The 20,110-nt window shown below is 41.3% G+C and overlaps 1 protein-coding gene across 3 annotated transcripts in view; it reads right to left on the bottom strand.

Annotated features, from left to right (window-relative positions):
* IFT56 (intraflagellar transport 56) overlaps positions 1-20,110 on the bottom strand; it is a 72,871-nt gene that overhangs the window by 33,809 nt on the left and 18,952 nt on the right. For all 3 annotated transcript variants that reach the window (XM_070617892.1, XM_070617890.1, XM_070617893.1), the window contains exons 6-7: positions 18,022-18,167; positions 16,906-17,077 (exon numbers count right to left, since the gene is read on the bottom strand). In XM_070617892.1, coding sequence (XP_070473993.1) covers positions 16,906-17,077; positions 18,022-18,167 — 318 coding nt within the window. The remainder of the gene's footprint in view (positions 1-16,905; positions 17,078-18,021; positions 18,168-20,110) is intronic.

The following is a 20,110-nucleotide window of genomic DNA, read 5'->3' as shown; positions in this document are numbered from 1 at the left end:
CACCACTTCCCCCTCCGTACCCTCCCCCCACCCCCCCTTTTCCCTGGTAACCACCAATCAGATCTCCTTCTCAATATACTAATTTCCACCTATGAGTGGAGTCATATAGAGTTCGTCTTTCTCTGACTGACTTATTTCGCTTAACATAATACCCTCGAGGTCCATCCACATTGTTGTGAATGGGCCAATTTCGTCTTTTTTTATGGCTGAGTAGTATTCCATTGTGTATATATACCACATCTTCTTTATCCAATCATTAGTTTCTGGGCATGTAGGCTGGTTCCACGTCTTGGCTATTGTAAATAATGCTGCAATGAACATAGGGGTGCAACGGACTCTTGAGATATCTGATATCAGGTTCTTAGGATAGATACCCAGTAATGGGATGGCTGGGTCATAGGGTATTTCTATTTTTAACTTTTTGAGAAATCTCCATACTGTTTTCCATAGTGGCTGTACCAGTTTGCATTCCCACCAACAGTGTATGAGGGTTCCTCTTTCTCCACAACCCCTCCAACATTTGTCGTTCTTGGTTTTGGATGTTTTTGCCAATCTAACGGGGGTAAGGTGATATCTTAGTGTAGTTTTGATTTGCATTTCCCTGATGATTAGCGATGATGAACATCTTTTCATGTGTCTATTGGCCATATTTATATCTTCTTTTGAGAAATGTCTGTTCATGTCCTCTGCCCATTTTTTGATCGGGTTGTTTGTTTTTTTGTTGTTAAGCAGTGTGAGTTCTTTGTATATTATGGAGATTAACCCTTTGTCGGATAAGTGGCTTGTAAATATTTTTTCCCAATTAGTGAGCTGTTTTTTTGTTTCAATCCTGTTTTCCCTTGCCTTGAAGAAGCTCTTTAGTCTGATGAAGTCCCATTTGTTTATTCTTTCTATTGTTTCCCTCAACTGAGGAGTTACAGTGTCCGAAAAGATTCTTTTGAAACTGATGTCAAAGAGTGTACTGCCTATATTCTCTTCCAAAAGACTTATTGTCTCAGGCCTAATCTTTAGGTCTTTGATCCATTTTGAGTTTATTTTGGTGTGTGGAGAAAAAGAATGGTCAATTTTCAATCTTTTGCATGTGGCTGTCCAGTTTTCCCAGCACCATTTGTTGAAGAGACTTTCTTTTCTCCATTGTAGGCCCTCTGCTCCTTTGTCGAAGATTAGCTGTCCATAGATGTGTGGTTTTATCTCTGGGCTTTCAATTCTGTTCCATTGATCTGTGGACCTGTTTTTGTACCAGTACCATGCTGTTTTGATCACTGTAGCTTTGTAGTATGTTTTGAAATCGGGGATTGTGATTCCGCCGGCTTTGTTTTTCTTGCTCAGGATTGCTTTAGCAATTCGCGGTCTTTTGTTGCCCCATATGAATTTTAGGATTGTTTGTTCAATTTCTGTGAAGAATGTTCTTGGGATTCTGATTGGGATAGCATTGAATCTGTATATTGCTTTAGGTAGTATGGACATTTTAACTATGTTTATTCTTCCGATCCATGTGCAAGGGATGTCTTTCCATCTCTTTATGTCATCGCCTATTTCTTTCAAGAGAGTCTTGTAGTTTTCATTGTATAGATCCTTCACTTCCTTGGTTAAGTTTATCCCAAGGTATTTTATTCTTTTCGTTGCTATTGTGAATGGGATAGAGTTCTTGAGTTCTTTTTCTGTTAGTTTATTGTTAGTGTATAGAAATGCTACTGATTTATGCACGTTAATTTTATACCCTGCTACTTTGCTGTAGTTGTTGATTATTTCTAATAGTTTTTCTGTGGATTCTTTGGGGTTTTCTATGTATAAGATCATGTCGTCTGCAAACAACGAGAGTTTTACTTCTTCGTTACCTATTTGGATTCCTTTTATTTCTTTTTCCTGCCGAATTGCTCTGGCCAGCACCTCCAGAACTATGTTGAATAGGAGTGGTGAAAGTGGGCACCCTTGTCTTGTTCCTGTCCTCAGAGGGATGGCTTTCAGCTTTTGTCCATTGAGTATGATGTTGGCTGTGGGTCTATCATATATGGCCTTTATTATGTTAAGGTACTTTCCTTCTATACCCATTTTACTGAGGGTTTTTATCATAAATGGGTGTTGGATCTTGTCGAATGCTTTCTCTGCATCTATTGAGATGATCATGTGGTTTTTGGTTTTCATTTTGTTAATGTAGTGTATCACGTTGATTGACTTGCGGATGTTGAACCATCCCTGTGTCCCTGGTATAAATCCCACTTGATCATGGTGTATAATCTTTTTGATGTATTGCTGTAATCGGTTTGCCAAAATTTTGTTGAGGATTTTTGCATCTATGTTCATCAGTGATATCGGCCTGTAGTTCTCCTTCTTTGTGTTGTCCTTGTCAGGTTTGGGGATCAGAGTGATGTTGGCTTCATAGAATGTGTTAGGGAGTTCTCCATCTTTCTCAATTTTCTGGAACAGTTTGAGGAGAATAGGTATTAAGTCTTCTTTGAATGTTTGGTAGAATTCTCCAGAGAAGCCGTCTGGTCCTGGACTCTTGTTTTTGGGGAGGTTTTTGATTACCGTTTCTATTTCCTTACTTGTGATTGGTCTATTCAGATTCTCCATTTCTTCCTGATTCAGTTTGGGGAGATTGTAGGAGTCTAGGAATTTGTCCATTTCTTCCAGGTTGTTCAATTTGTTGGCATATAGTTTTTCATAGTATTCTCTTATGATCTCTTGTATTTCATTGGTATCTGTTGTGATTTCTCCTCTGTCATTCCTGATTTTATTAATTTGCGATTTCTCTCTTCTTTTCTTGGTGAGTCTGGCTAGGGGTTTGTCAATTTTGTTAATTCTTTCGAAGAACCAACTCTTTGTTTCATTGATCCTTTCTATTGTCTTTTTTGTTTCAATATCGTTTATTTCTGCTCTTATTTTTATTATTTCCCTCCTTCTACTGACTCTGGGCCTTGTTTGTTCTTCTTTTTCTAGTTCTGTTAGGTGTCGTTTGAGGTTGCTTACGTGAGCTTTTTCTTGTTTAGTGAGGTGAGCCTGTATTGCGATGAATTTCCCTCTTAGGACTGCTTTTGCTGCATCCCAAATGATTTGGTATGTCGTGTTCTCATTTTCATTTGTCTCCAGATAATATTTGATTTCTTCTTTAATTTCTTCAATGATCCATTGTTTGTTGAGAAGCGTGTTGTTTAGTCTCCACATTTTTGCACCTTTCTCTGCTTTTTTCTTGTAGTTGATTTCTAGTTTAATAGCGTTATGATCAGAAAAGATGCTTGATATTATTTCAACTCTCTTGTATTTATTGATGTTTGCTTTGGTTCCCAAAATATGGTCAATCCTTGAGAATGTTCCATGTGCACTTGAGAAGAATGTGTAACCTGCTGTTTTTGGATGAAGTGTTCTATATATATCTATTAAGTCCATCTGGTCTAATTTTTCATTTAATTCTATTATTTCCTTGTTGATTTTCTGTCTGGATGTTCTGTCCATTGGTGTTAATGGTGTGTTGAGGTCCCCTACTATTATTGTATTGTTGTTGATGTCTTCTTTTAGTTCTATTAAGAGTTGCTTTACAAATTTTGGTGCTCCTGTGTTGGGTGCGTATATATTTATAAGTGTTATGTCTTCTTGGTGGAGAGTCCCTTTTATCATTATATACTGTCCCTCTTTGTCTTTCTTTATCTGTTTTGCTTTGAAATCTACCTTGTCTGATATTAGTATAGCGACACCTGCTTTCTTTTGTTCATTATTAGCTTGGAGTATTGTTCTCCATCCCTTCACTCTGAGTCTGTGTTTGTCTTTGGGGCTGAGGTGTGTTTCCTGGAGGCAGCATATTGTTGGATCTTGTTCTTTGATCCATCCTGCCACTCTGTGTCTTTTGATTGGGGAGTTCAATCCGTTTACATTTAGAGTGATTATTGAGACGTGGTGGCCTACCACTACCATTTTGTGTCTTGTTTTCCGGTTTTCTTCAGTTTCCTTTGTTTCTCGTTCCATGGTTTAATCTGTTCTGATGTAGAGCTGCTACTCTCTGTTGTTGTCCTTCTACTTATCTCCTCTGCTCTTGGTTTTGTAGTCCCTTTCCTTTTTTGGATTTTTCAGGAATGAGGGTTTTCCTGAGGATTTCCTGAAGAGGAGGTTTTGTGGCAATGAACTCCCTTAATTTTTGTTTATCTGGGAAAGTTTTTATTTCTCCATCGTATTTGAAGGATATTTTCGCTGGGTAGAGAATTCTCGGCTGTAGGTTTTTGTCCTTCAGATTATTGAATATATCATTCCACTCTCTTCTAGCCTGTAAAGTTTCTGCTGAGAAATCTGCTGATAGCCTGATGGGGGTTCCTTTGTAGGTTAGTTTCTTTTGCCTGGCTGACCTTAATATTTTCTCCTTGTCGTTGACTTTTGCTAGCTTCACTACTATATGCCGTGGAGTTGGTCTTCTTGCACTGATAAAGTTTGGAGATCTATTGGCTTCTGTCACCTGAAGATCCATCTCCCTCACCAGATTTGGGAAGTTCTCAGCCATTATTTCTTTGAATAGGTTTTCTGCCCCTTTCTCCTTCTCTTCTCCCTCTGGTATACCTATAATCCTTACGTTGCATCTCCTAATTGTGTCTGATAATTCTCGGAGAGTTTCTTCATTTCTTTTAAGTCTTGCTTCTCTCTCCTCCTCTGCCTGCAACAATTCTATATTGCCATCTTCCAAATTGCTAATTCTTTCCTCCATATTATCGGCCCTACTGTTCAGAGCATCTAGATTTTTCTTAATCTCCTCTATTGTGTTCTTCATTTCCAGTATTTCTGTTTGGTTCTTCTTTATCGTATCAAACTCTTTTGTGACATAGCTCCTGAACTCGTTGAGTTGTCGGTCAGAATTCTCTCTTAACTCAGTGAGTATTTTAATGATGGCTGTTTTGAAGTCATCATCATTTAGGTTATATATCTCATTTTCTTTGGGATTGTTTTCTGTGTATTTGTTACTTTCTTTCTGTTCTGGAGATTTGATGTATTTTTTCATATTGCTTGATGTTGTTGATTTGTGCCTCCGCATGGAGATAGAGTTTAGTTGCTCCTTTCACTTGTTTCAGCTGCTGCGGTGGGGGGAGCAGCTGTTTATACTTCACCAACCAGGAACCCTGTCCGTAGTTGCTAACTGGGCCTGGGCCCCTCTTCGTAGCCACAGTGGCCCTTTGGATTCCCTCCTCTGCCGTGGGGGCCGTCACGGGGGGCTTCAGACTGCAGGTGCCTACTGTTGTTGCCCACCTAGATGCGCTCTCTCCTTGGGGTCTGCAACGGTGTTATGGGCTTTTCCAGCGGCCAGGGGTGGGATCACTTTTATTTGTCGCTCGGTTGCTGTCGGCACCCACCAAATCTCACTTGTCCTCTATGGGTCGCAGGAGAGCTATTGGCATCTTCTACAGTCTGTGGTTAGTACACCTAGCTATGCTGCTTTTGCCCTGGGGTCTTCCAGCCTTGTGGCTGGCGGCTGGGTGCCTTCTACTGGTGCTGTGCAGAGGCTTTCCCTAAGGCTTCTGTGAGCCTGTAGGGTTTCCCCCTAGGCTACTAAGCTGGGTCTCTGGAACTCTCTCCAGCCCCAGTCCTCTCCGAGATCTCCGGCAATCCCTAGCCTCACCTGGTGGGCAACGGCAGCTGGGGGTCGCCCCGCCCTCTGGGCTTCTCTCCGGGCCTCTGCCGGGAGCTCTGAATGCTCAGCGTGGCCCCTCTGCTACCGGCAGACAGAGAGTTTTGTCTGCTGCCCGGGCGGAGCTCCGGCGCTTCTCCACCGGATCGCCGGACCCGCCTTTGAAAGTTCCCCCGCCCCTGTCCTCTCCGAGATCTCCGGCAATCCCTAGTCCCACGGGGCGGGCAACGGCAGCTGGGGGTCGCCCCGCCCTCTGGGCTTCTCTCCGGGCCTCTGCCGGGAGCTCTGAATGCTCAGCGTGGCCCCTCTGCTACCGGCAGACAGAGAGTTTTGTCTGCTGCCCGGACGGAGCTCCGGCGCTTCTCCACCGGATCGCCGGATCCGCCTTTGAAAGTTCCCCCGCCCCGGTCCTCTCCGAGATCTCCGGCAATCCCTAGTCCCACAGGGCGGGCAACGGCAGCTGGGGGTCGCCCCGCCCTCTGGGCTTCTGTCCGGGCTTCTGCCGGGAGCCCTGAGTGCTCAGCGTGGCCCCTCTGCTACCGACAGACAGAGAGTTTTGTCTGCTGCCTGGGGGAGCTCCGGCACTTCCCCTCCGGGTCGCCGATCCGGCCTTTGAAAATTCCCCCGCCCCGGTCCTCTCCGAGATCTCCGGCAATCCCTAGTCCCACGGGGCGGGCAACGGCAGCTGGGGGTCGCCCCGCCCTCTGGGCTTCTGTCCGGGCCTCTGCCGGGAGCTCTGAATGCTCAGCGTGGCCCCTCTGCTACCGGCAGACAGAGAGTTTTGTCTGCTGCCTGGCGGAGCTCCGGCGCTTCCCCACCGGGTCGCCGGACCCGCCTTTGAAAGATCCCCCGCCCCGGTCCTCTCCGAGATCTCCAGCAATCCCTAGTCCCACGGGGCGGGCAACGGCAGCTGGGAGACCTCCGTGCCCACCGTGTCTCTCTCTGGGACCCTCCGGGCGCCCCGAGCACCAGGCCGGGTCTCCCCGCCAATGGCGGGGAGAGACTCTCCCCGCGGGCTCAGGTGTGCAACTCCAAAGTTTCCCTCTGCGTTTAGGAGTAATTGCGGGGGGTTTAAGTAGGGTTCTGGTCACCTGTTTCCACCGTCGCTCCTCTGTTGTGTTCTCGCTCCTGCCCTAGATGTGTGTGGATCCTCTGGGGGCGTCCGTTGGAAGAAAGCCGCTTGCGGGTACTAGGCTGCCCGTCGGGGTCGGAGAGTTTTCACCTATTTCCACATCCTCCCGGAGGAAAGTCCGTCCGCCTTCCGATGTATAGTCGCGTGGGTGTCTCAGACGTCCTGAGATGCTGTCTGGATATCCTTTGTCAAGCGATAAGTGTCCAAATAATTGTAGACTCGAAGGGCGAGAGACAAAGAGGACTACTCACGGCGCCATCTTGGAAGAATCGCCTGCCATATCTTTTTTGAAAATTCCCAGTCCAAGTGATTACTCACTCATTCCTTATCTCCTTGCCATCTAGCTTCAATCCCCAATAATGATATCCTAATCAGAGTAGGAAATCCTAGTTATGAAACCCAATGGCTTTTTCTCAGTCTTCGTCTTTATTGACCTCTTTTGAACGTCTTCTTCTTTAAATGTGATTCTCCCTTAATTGTTAGTCACATTTCAAAATTCTCATTCAGCCAATACTTAGTTGTCATCAACTTTGTGTGTGCATTCTGTCAGGTGCTGGAATACAAATGTCAAAAGACACAGACTTAACCCTCAATAAGCTTGTCTAGATTAAAGATAGTTAGGCAACTACCAAATAGTAAGCATGACTATATATATAATATATAAATTACATATAAGAAGCATGATATATATTTGATATATAAGCATTATATATATATCATGCTTATTTGGTTATACATACATGAAATCATGCTTATTATTTGGAAGTTGTATTACATATATATAAAAAGAGCAAAGAGGAAAGTATACCCAAATTTACAGTAATTTTTAGTGGTTAAGTTTATAAGCTTTAGAGTCAGATAGACAAGAGTTTGAGACCTGAATTTGTCACTTGTTAGTTGTATAACCTTGTGTAAGTTATTCAAAGTACTTTAAGAATTAAGTGAATCATTACAGATTATTTCATGCTCACTATATATTTTTTTTCCTTCTTCTTTTCTCCAAAGCCTCCCAGTACATAGCTACACAATCTAGCTGTAGATCCTTCCAGTTGTGCTATGTGGGACGCCGCCTCAGCATGGCCTGATGAGTGGTTCTGGGTCTGTGCCCAGGATCTAACGCAGCAAAACCCTGGGCCACTGAGCAGAGTGCACAAACTTAACCACTCGGCCATGGGGCCGGCTCCTCATGCTCACTATAGAAGAGGAGAACGCTATTGGTGTTCGTGAGTGAGAATGAATCATATAATATAGAGTCCATTACACAAATTACTAGAGGAATGCTTGATTTTAAATGGTTTAATAAAATTATCATAAGTAAACACAAACTATACTATTGTTATCCCACTTCTTAGCATTTTTTAGTATCTGACATAGTCATTTACTGCTGGAGTACATTATAAAATCAATATGTAAACTGCATGGACACAATTTCAAATGAAAAAGCATGCCTTTTGGAGATGGAAAGTTGGTTTGCTGTCCTGACTCAGCACCAGACCTACAGAACACTGGTTAACCAGGCCACCCACACCATTCTGTGAAAAAACACGTGCAGACAAAGTGTTAGCATTTAATAGGCTGCACCTTACCCCAAAATTGGCGGAGTCCCCAAGACTGACTCAAAGTAGAAAGGCAAGAATATATTTCTTTTATTTGTTCTTACCAAAAGGTGAAAAATCTAAAGCAAATTCAGTTTGCTCTGGAACTGCTGATGCTGGAAACTAGCCAATTAGGCAGACTCAAGGGACTCTTTAGTTGAAATGAGCATACCCAAGAATGTATTTTATCTAATACATAAATGGACTGATCGATTGCATACTAAGCAATTCAACTGAGAGACATTCCTTCTGCCACAACTGACCACCTTTATTGACATAAGCCATGAAAGGTGAATCCAGGTATATGCCAAGGACATGTGCCACTCTGCCCCCTCACCACCAACTATGAAACACTGTTTCACTCAGGAGTCCAATCTCCTGCCAGCACGAAGCACGTTAATAGCGTTCCTTGCTATGACATCTTCACAATAAATTTTGCCTTTATGTAGTTAATTTGTTGGTTTCAGTTTCTTTCCTCCCCCTACTCTGGCGGCATGACGCCAGTTGGAACTGTTTTTTGGGCAAGAGTAGGATTTAAAAATTCTGACACATGCAGAAATTTTACATTTTAATTATGGTGGCTTCTGACATCAACTAAAGTAATGGCCAAGGAAGTAATTTGCAAGTATGGCTCCCTCATAGGGTTAACCTAAAAATATCTGTATATAAAATATATACAGATATATATATCTAAATCAGTATACAGATTTAGTACAGAACATGCTCTCTATTTATATATCTACTAATATCTCTGTCTACATGTATGTATATGCGTGTATACGTGTGTATATATAAATATATATATATATTTTTTAATTAATGTTATGATAGATTACAACCTTGTGAGATTTCAGTTGTACATTTTTGTTAGTCATGTTGTGGGTACACCACTTCCCCCTCTGTGCCCTGGTAACCCACCCCCCCTTTTCCCTGGTAACCACCGATCAGATCTCCTTATCAATATACTAACTTCCACCTATGAGTGGAGTCATATAGAGTTCGTCTTTCTCGGACTGGCTTATTTCGCTTAACATAATACCCTCGAGGTCCATCCACATTGTTGTGAATGGGCCAATTTTGTCTTTTTTTATGGCTGAGTAGTATTCCATTGTGTATATATACCACATCTTTTTTATCCAATCATCAGTTTCTGGGCATGTAGGCTGGTTCCACGTCTTGGCTATTGTAAATAATGCTGCAATGAACATAGGGGTGCAACGGACTCTTGAGATTTCTGATATCAGGTTCTTAGGATAGATACCCAGTAATGGCATGGCTGGGTCATAGGGTATTTCAATTTTTAACTTTTTGAGAAATCTCCATACTGTTTTCCATAGTGGCTGTACCGGTTTGCATTCCCACCAACAGTGTATGAGGGTTCCTTTTTCTCCACATCCTCTCCAACATTTGTCACTCTTGGTTTTGGATATTTTTGCCAATCTAACGGGTGTAAGGTGATATCTTAGTGTAGTTTTGATTTGCATTTCCCTGATGATTAGTGATGATAAACATCTTTTCATGTGTCTATTGGCCATATTCATATCTTCTTTTAAGAAATGTCTGTTCATGTCCTCTGCCCATTTTTTGATCGGGTTGTTTGTATTTTTGTTGCTAATCAGTGTGAGTTCTTTGTATATTATGGAGATTAACCCTTTGTCAGATAAGTGGCTTGTAAATATTTTTTCCCAATTAGTGAGCTGTTTTTTTGTTTCAATCCTGTTTTCCCTTGCCTTGAAGAAGCTCTTTAGTCTGATGAAGTCCCATTTGTTTATTCTTTCTATTGTTTCCCTCAACTGAGGAGTTACAGTGTCCGAAAAGATTCTTTTGAAACTGATGTCAAAGAGTGTACTGCCTATATTCTCTTCCAAAAGACTTATTGTCTCAGGCCTAATCTTTAGGTCTTTGATCCATTTTGAGTTTATTTTGGTGTGTGGTGAAAAAGAATGGTCAATTTTCAATCTTTTGCATGTGGCTGTCCAGTTTTCCCAGCACCATTTGCTGAAGAGACTTTCTTTTCTCCATTGTAGGCCCTCTGCTCCTTTGTCGAAGATTAGCTGTCCATAGATGTGTGGTTTTATCTCTGGGCTTTCAATTCTGTTCCATTGATCTGTGGACCTGTTTTTGTACCAGTACTATGCTGTTTTGATCACTGTAGCTTTGTAGTATGTTTTGAAATCGGGGATTGTGATTCCGCCGGCTTTGTTTTTGCTCAGGATTGCTTTAGCAATTCGCGGTCTTTTGTTGCCCCATATGAATTTTAGGATTGTTAGTTCAATTTCTGTGAAGAATGTTCTTGGGATTCTGATTGGGATAGCATTGAATCTGTATATTGCTTTAGGTAGTATGGACATTTTAACTATGTTTATTCTTCCAATCCATGTGCAAGGAATGTCTTTCCATCTCTTTATGTCATCATCAATTTCTTTCAAGAAAGTCTTGTAGTTTTCATTGTATAGATCCTTCACTTCCTTGGTTAAATTTACCCCAAGGTATTTTATTCTTTTCATTGAGATTGTGAATGGGATTGAGTTCTTGAGTTCTTTTTCTGTTAGTTCATTGTTAGTGTATAGAAATGCTACTGATTTATGCACGTTAATTTTATACCCTGCTACTTTGCTGTAGTTGTTGATTATTTCTAATAGTTTTTCTATGGATTCTTTGGGGTTTTCTATATATAAGATCATGTCGTCTGCAAACAGCGAGAGTTTTACTTCTTCGTTACCTATTTGGATTCCTTTTATTTCTTTTTCCTGCCGAATTGCTCTGGCCAGCACCTCCAGTACTATGTTGAATAGGAGTGGTGAAAGTGGGCACCCTTGTCTTGTTCCTGTCCTCAGAGGGATGGCTTTCAGTTTTTGTCCATTGAGTATGATGTTGGCTGTGGGTCTATCATATATGGCCTTTATTATGTTGAGGTACTTTCCTTCTATACCCATTTTACTGAGGGTTTTTATCATAAATGGGTGTTGGATCTTGTTGAATGCTTTCTCTGCATCTATTGAGATGATCATGTGGTTTTTGTTTTTCATTTTGTTGATGTAGTGTATCACGTTAATTGACTTGCGGATGTTGAACCATCCCTGTGTCCCAGGTATAAATCCCACTTGATCATGGTGTATAATCTTTTTGATGTATTGCTGTATTCGGTTTGCCAAAATTTTGTTGAGGATTTTTGCATCTATGTTCATCAGTGATATCGGCCTGTAGTTCTCCTTCTTTGTGTTGTCCTTGTCAGGTTTGGGGATCAGAGTGATGTTGGCTTCATAGAATGTGTTAGGGAGTTCTCCATCTTTCTCAATTTTCTGGAACAGTTTGAGGAGAATAGGTATTAAGTCTTCTTTGAATGTTTGGTAGAATTCTCCAGAGAAGCCGTCTGGTCCTGGACTCTTATTTTTGGGGAGGTTTTTGATTACCGTTTCTATTTCCTTACTTGTGATTGGCCTATTCAGATTCTCCATTTCTTCCTGATTCAGTTTGGGGAGATTGTAGGAGTCTAGGAATTTGTCCATTTCTTCCAGGTTGTTCAATTTGTTGGCATATAGTTTTTCATAGTATTCTCTTATGATCTCTTGTATTTCATTGGTATCTGTTGTGATTTCTCCTCTGTCATTCCTGATTTTATTAATTTGCGATTTCTCTCTTCTTTTCTTGGTGAGTCTGGCTAGGGGTTTGTCAATTTTGTTAATTCTTTCGAAGAACCAACTCTTTGTTTCATTGATCCTTTCTATTGTCTTTTTTGTTTCAATATCGTTTATTTCTGCTCTTATTTTTATTATTTCCCTCCTTCTACTGACTCTGGGCCTTGTTTGTTCTTCTTTTTCTAGTTCTGTTAGGTGTCGTTTGAGGTTGCTTACGTGAGCTTTTTCTTGTTTAGTGAGGTGAGCCTGTATTGCGATGAATTTCCCTCTTAGGACTGCTTTTGCTGCATCCCAAATGATTTGGTATGTCGTGTTCTCATTTTCATTTGTCTCCAGATAATATTTGATTTCTTCTTTAATTTCTTCAATGATCCATTGTTTGTTGAGAAGCGTGTTGTTTAGTCTCCACATTTTTGCACCTTTCTCTGCTTTTTTCTTGTAGTTGATTTCTAGTTTAATAGCGTTATGATCAGAAAAGATGCTTGATATTATTTCAACTCTCTTGTATTTATTGATGTTTGCTTTGGTTCCCAAAATATGGTCAATCCTTGAGAATGTTCCATGTGCACTTGAGAAGAATGTGTAACCTGCTGTTTTTGGATGAAGTGTTCTATATATATCTATTAAGTCCATCTGGTCTAATTTTTCATTTAATTCTATTATTTCCTTGTTGATTTTCTGTCTGGATGTTCTGTCCATTGGTGTTAATGGTGTGTTGAGGTCCCCTACTATTATTGTATTGTTGTTGATGTCTTCTTTTAGTTCTATTAAGAGTCGCTTTACAAATTTTGGTGCTCCTGTGTTGGGTGCGTATATATTTATAAGTGTTATGTCTTCTTGGTGGAGAGTCCCTTTATCATTATATACTGTCCCTCTTTATCTTTCTTTATCTGTTTTGCTTTGAAATCTACCTTGTCTGATATTAGTATAGCGACACCTGCTTTCTTTTGTTCCTTATTAGCTTGGAGTATTGTTCTCCATCCCTTCACTCTGAGTCTGTGTTTGTCTTTGGGGCTGAGGTGTGTTTCCTGGAGGCAGCATATTGTTGGATCTTGTTCTTTGATCCATCCTGCCACTCTGTGTCTTTTGATTGGGGAGTTCAATCCATTTACATTTAGAGTGATTATTGAGATGTGGGGGCCTACCACTACCATTTTGTGTCTTGTTTTCCGGTTTTCTTCAATTTCCTTTGTTTCTCGTCCCATGGTTTAATCTGTTCTGATGTAGAGCTGCTACTCTCTGTTGTTGTCCTTCTACTTATCTCCTCTGCTCTTGGTTTTGTAGCCCCTTTCCTTTTTTGGATTTTTCAGAAATGAGGGTTTTTCTGAGGATTTCCTGTAGAGGAGGTTTTGTGGCAATGAACTCCCTTAATTTTTGTTTATCTTGGAAAGTTTTTATTTCTCCATCGTATCTGAAGGATATTTTCGCTGGGTAGAGAATTCTCGGCTGTAGATTTTTGTCCTTCAGATTTTTGAATATATCATTCCATTCTCTTCTAGCCTGTAAAGTTTCTGCTGAGAAATCTGCTGATAGCCTGATGGGGGTTCCTTTGTAGGTTAGTTTCTTTTGCCTGGCTGTCCTTAGTATTTTCTCCCTGTCGTTGACTTTTGCTAGCTTCACTACTATATGCCGTGGAGTTGGTCTTCTTGCACTGATAAAGTTTGGAGATCTATTGGCTTCTGTCACCTGAAGGTCCATCTCTCTCACCAGATTTGGGAAGTTCTCAGCCATTATTTCTTTGAATAGGCTTTCTGCCCCTTTCTCCTTCTCTTCTCCCTCTGGTATACCTATATTCCTTACGTTGCATCTCCTAATTGTGTCTGATAATTCTCGGAGAGTTTCTTCATTTCTTTTTAGTCTTGCTTCTCTCCCCTCCTCTGCCTGCAGCAATTCTATATTGCCATCTTCCAAATTGCTAATTCTTTCCTCCATATTATCGGCCCTACTGTTCAGAGCATCTAGATTTTTCTTAATCTCCTCTATTGTGTTCTTCATTTCCAATATTTCTGTTTGGTTCTTCTTTATCGTATCAAACTCTTTTGTGACATAGCTCCTGAAGTCGTTGAGTTGTCAGTCAGAATTTTCTCTTAACTCATTGAGTATTTTAATGATGGCTGTTTTGAAGTCATCATCATTTAGGTTATATATCTCATTTTCTTTGGGATTGTTTTCTGTGTATTTGTTACTTTCTTTCTGTTCTGGAGATTTAACGTATTTTTTCATATTGCTTGATGTTGTTGATTTGTGCCTCCGCATGGAGATAGAGTTTAGTTGCTCCTTTCACTTGTTTCAGCTGCTGCGGTGGGGGAGCAGCTGTTTATACTGCACCAACCAGGAACCCTGTCCGCAGTTGCTAACTGGGCCTGGGCCCCTCCTCGTAGCCACAGTGGCCCTTTGGATTCCCTCCTCTGCCGTGGGGGCCGTCACAGGGGGGCTTCAGGCTGCTGGTGCCTACTGTTGTAGCCCACCTAGATGTGCTCCCTCCTTGGGGTCTGCAACGGTGTTATGGGCTTTTCCAGCAGCCAGGGGTGGGATCACTTATATTTCTCGCTCCGTTGCTGTCGGCACCCACAAAATCTCACTTGTCCTCTATGGGTCGCAGGAGAGCTATTGGCATCTTCTACAGTCTGTGGTTAGTTCACCTAGCTATGCTGCTTTTGCCCTGGGGTCTTCCAGCCTTGTGGCTGCCAGCTGGGTGCCTTCTACTGGTGCTGTGCAGAGGCTTTCCCTAAGGCTGCTGTGAGCCTGTAGGGTTTCCCCCTAGGCTACGAAGCTGGGTCTCTGGAAACTCCTCCCAGCCCCAGTCCTCTCCGAGATCTCCGGCTATCCCTAGTCCCACGGGGTGGGCAACGGCAGCTGGGGGTTGCCCCGTCCTCTGGGATTCTCTCCAGGGCTTTCCCGGAGTTGAGTGCTGGGCGTGGCCCCTCTGCTAATGGCAGACAGAGAGTTTTGTCTGCTGCCCGGGCGGAACTCCGGCGCTTCCCCTACGGGTCGCAGAGCCGGCCTTTGAAACTTCCCCCAGCCCCAGTCCTCTCCGAGATCTCCGGCAATCCCTACTCCCACGGGGCGGGCAACGGCAGCTGGGAGACCTCCATACCCTCAGCGACTCTCTCTGGGACCCTCCGGGTGCCGCGAACACCAGGCGGGGTCTCCCCGCCAATGGTGGGGAGACACTCTCCCCGCGGGCTCAGGTGTGCAACTCCAAAGTTTCCCTCTGCGTTTAGGAGTAATTGCGGGGGGTTTAGGTAGGGTTCTGGTCACCTGTTTCCACCGTCGCTCCTCTGTTGTGTGCTCGCTCCTGCCCTAGATGTGTGTAGATCCTCTGGGGGCGTCCGTTGGAAGAAAGCTGCTTGCGGGTACTAGGCTGCTCGGTCGGGGTCGGAGAGTTTTCACCTATTTCCACATCCTCCCAGAGGAAAGTCCGTCCGCCTTCCGATGTATAGTCGCGTGGGTATCTCAGACGTCCTGAGATACTGTCTGGATATCCTTTGTCAAGCGATAAGTGTCCAAATAATTGTAGACTCGAAGGGGGAGAGACAAAGAGGACTACTCATGGCGCCATCTTGGATCTTCTCCAATGTCAGTCTTCTTTTTGTAAAGAGTCCTCTCCCACTGACCTGTCTTCACTGGACACTAGCAGGGGCTCAGATTCACTGTTACCACTGGGAATCCTTCCGGGTCCTCGTCAGGCGGGGCGGCAAGGAGTACTACGCTCTCCACATGGCAGGAGAGGAAAATGAAGGTGCAGATCAGCCTAGGGACACGGAAAGTTCTGCCCTGCACCTCACGCTTTCCTCAGTCCTTCCGCCCCCTCTCCTCCTGGTCTGACTTCCCTCTCGCCTTCGCTTCCCTTCCCGAAGGCCCCATGTCAACTACAAACAAGTCGCGCCATCAAACTCTATATAAATATATATTTTAAAGCATATATTTTATATAAAAAATATATATTATTATATACTATTTTATATTATATTATAATATATAATATGATATATAATAATAAATAATATATAATTAGTAAGAAAATATATATTTATACATACACACACATAAATACACACACACACACACACACACAGTGTCAATGTTAAATAAAAAGCAGTTATAATGTATGGCCTGCTGTGCACTCTCAGTTTCCTACAAAACGACAGCTATAATGGAATTTATCTACAGGATTATCATGGAAACTAAATAATGGATATAAAGTGTTCTACATAGTGCCTATAAGTTAGCAAACTCCTAAGTATTCATAAAATGTCTACCACTATTGCCTCTTGGAGCAACCTTAAGGGAGACATTGAAGTGTACCAAGCAAAGAAAGACATTCCAGAAAATGAGAATGCTGTAGTCAAAGCTATGGTAGTAGGAGAGTATGGTGTATGGGACAAACTCAATGGCTGGACTGGAGAGGACCAGAGTAGAGGCAGGGAAATTATTTAAAGAACTGACACAATTGATGAGGAGCGCCTGGACTACAAGAGTGGCAAAGGAAAAGAGGGGATAGATAAAACAGATATCTAGGACAGAGAATTGACAAGAACTGGTGAATACTTAGGCAGGAGATGAAGGTGAAGAAAGTGATGGATATCTTAGGTTTCTGATGTGATTTACATGTTGGTGACACTAAACCACAGAGCCACAAACATATTTTAGAGGAAGAAGCAGAAGCATTTGGTTTTAACATATTTAAATTAATGTAAAGCATCTAGGTAAAGGTCATCTACAATATATTAGACACATACAGAGAATTCAGAAGTCAACCTTCTTTTTAGAATATCTGATAATATTTATACAATTAGATTCTTATAGAATCATACTGGCAACAACAAAGCGATATTAATCAAGAGTTACACATAATAGAGTTTCATGAATAATCCAGAAAGTATAGGGTAATTCAAACCAGAATTAAATAAACTAACAACAAACTTCCAGCACTACCTCAGCTGCTTTGCCGTTGTAAAGGCGAAAATGATTACAGGCCTTAAGATTGAGCGCGATGGTACTGTCAGGAATTTGCTGAAGGTAAACAGCCAGGACTTCTTGAGACACATCGTAGTAATCCAACTTGTAGTAACACAGGGCCACATACACATTGAGGGCAAGGTATTCCCTATTAGATGAAAGAATTAAGGGTTAACAGCTTAGGTCTACTTCATAGAAACGTTCTCAAACTACAAAGACTTTTTTAATGGCTCCATGGACAGCAAGGGAAAGAGGACAAGAATTCGCCTTCTGAAGAAAGAAGGCAAGATATAATCAGTACAATATTTTTCTTTTTGTATTGTAATATTTGGGTGTTTTGATATAAGTAGAGTAAAAGACGACAACTAGGGGAGAAATGGAAAAGTTCAACTCCTACCTATTTGTGTTAAAAAAAAATGAAACTAACATATGCTGTAATTGAGCATAAATGCAAATAAGCACACACCATATAGAGGACAGACAGACAAGGCAAGTAGACTTAATGACTGAGAATGGGAATGGGTGGGAGACAGTGATGGTAAAGCAAAAGAGGGATCAGGGGAGGTGGATGAGATATTTTGGGGTGTAGGAGAGAGGCAAAGTAGTGATAGTTGGAATGTTAATTCTTTAGAAAGGTTTGTTTCTAATTTTGTCAGCAAATTACCTACAATGTTACTACAACACTAAAACTGATACACCTGGACCACACATTTTCAACAGGGCAATATCAACTCCAAAGGGGCAGAAATTGGTTCTTATGGGCAGGTGGAAAATTGTACTCATTTTATGTATAAAGCACAGATATACATACAGTACATAAATGGATATACAATATATCTGTGCTATTAAAGTTTCAAAAGAGGGTGATTGGGGGGAAAAAGTCTAAAAAAGCTCCTTGGAAGGGTGATGATAAAATAAAGATGGAGAAACTCTGATGTAGACAAGAAGGAGATCTTAATCTCACCAGATTATTGGCTAAACAAAGTTGAACACATAGTGATACTAGACTGAAAGTACACTAGGTCCTCAGCCAAACTAGTTAAGAAGAAATGAACAAAATGAGATTTCAGGTAAGCACAAAAGAACACAGACCTGTTATCTAGCAGTATTCGCTTATAAATATCAATAGCTTCTTGGTAGTGAGATCGCATATAGTGGATTGAGGCCAAACTGAGCTGATCTTCTGTGATATCCTGAAGATTTTGATGAAAGTTCATCAATTTCTTCTCATCATTAAACTAAAATTGTGAGAGACAGAAAGGCATGTAGAGATTCACGTTAGAGTACAGTTAGAGAAATCAACACCTATGGTGTGGAGATTTTAACTCCTCCCTCAGCCATCTCATCTCTATGGTCTTCCCCTCCATTCCTTGTCGTCTTCTCCTTTGTCTCTCCTTCAGAGAAAGAACGAAAGCCTCAGCAAAGCCTTGACAATGGAAAGTCTATAAGTTACAGCTAATATTCATTACTTGATGGCCCCCCCCTCTTACTTTCTTTTTCTTTTCTATTTCTTTATATTTTCTCCCTTTCCTTTTTTTCTATGTCTCTTTATCTTTTTTATATGCTGTTTATAAGAGAGATATTTAAAATGGAAGGACACAGAAAGGCAGAAAGTAAAAGGATGTAAAGAGATATAACAGGCAAACACTGACCAAAAGAGAGCTGAGGCAGCTCTTCAACTATGACAAAGCAGACTTTCTGTGAAGAGGGATTTTTAGAGTTAAGGAAAGACATTTCACAATGATAAATGTTTCAATCCACCAGGTGGACATAATTCTAAATTTCCATGCCCTTGATAGAGTCTGAAAAACATGTAAAGCAAAAACTGAAACAACTAAACAGAGAGACAGATAAATACAGTGTGAAATTTTTTTTTAAGATTTTTACATTTTTTTTCCTTTTTCTTCCCCAAAGCCCCCTGGTACATAGTTGTATATTTTTAGTTGTGGGTCCTTCTAGTTGTGGCATGTGGGATGCTGCTTCAGCATGGCTTGATAAGCAGTGCCATGTCCACGCCCAGGATTCAAACTGGCGAAACCCTGGGCCACCGAAGCGGAGCGTACGAACTTAACCACTCAGCCACAGCACCCGCCCCCTTTTTTTTTTTTTAAGATTTTTTAAATTTTCAGTGTGAAATTTTTAAATGCACCAAAAATAATTATTTTCATATACTGCCTGTGGACAATTAGATAAACTTTCTGTAAAATAACTTAGCAATACCAATTAAAAACTTCATAGTTGTTCATACCCAATAATTCAGTAAGTCCATTTCTAGGATATTCAGAAATGTATTTTTATAATTAAAATTAAAAACAATCTAAAAGTCAAATAAATAGGAAATGTTACACAAATTACGGTACATGCATACAATGGAATGTTATAAAAACCATTTTAAAAAATTATGGTTTTAGGGGCCGGCCCCATGGCCAAGTGCTTGGGCTCGGCATGCTCTGCTGTGGTGGCCTGGGTTCATGGGTTCAGATCCCAGGCACAGACCTACACTACTCATCAGCCATGCTGTGGCAGCAATCTATATATAAAATAGAGGAAGAGTGGCGCAGATATTAGCTCAGGGTGAATCTTCCTCAGCCAAAAAAAAAATAAAAATGATTTTGAAGACTATTTAGTGACTCAAGGATATGCTCATAGTATAAAGGTAAGTAAAAACAAAAACCAGGAGCCAGCCCCATGGCTGAGTGGTTAAGTTCTTGTGCTCTGCTGTGGCGGACCACGGTTTTGCCGGTTCGGATCCTGGGTGCAGACATGGCACCACTCATCAAGGCCACGTTGAGGCAGCATCCCACATGCCACAACTAGAAGGACCTGCAACTAAGATATGCAACTATGTACCGGGTTGGGGGGGGTCGGATTTGGGGAGATAAAGCAGAAAAAAAAAAAGATTGGCAACAGTTGTTAGCTCAGGTGCCAATTTAAAAAAAAAAAGCAGAATACAAAAACATATATTCAGCGTGAGTCCTATTCTGCAAAATAAAATAAACAAAAATAAAAATATGCATATAAAAAATTATTATCCTAAAAGGAGATATAATATACCAAAAGGTTGAAATGTAGTTATCTTTAAATATGGTATATGTTATTTCCTTTTTTTCTTATTTCTATTTTGTTTAATAGAATTAATGTGTAACTTTTATAACACAAAAAATTATTTTAAAAAATCATT

The sequence above is a fragment of the Equus przewalskii genome, chromosome 4 (genome assembly GCF_037783145.1).
Source record: "Equus przewalskii isolate Varuska chromosome 4, EquPr2, whole genome shotgun sequence".
Taxonomy (NCBI): domain Eukaryota; kingdom Metazoa; phylum Chordata; class Mammalia; order Perissodactyla; family Equidae; genus Equus; species Equus przewalskii.
This window is presented reverse-complemented; position numbering and strand designations above follow the sequence as displayed.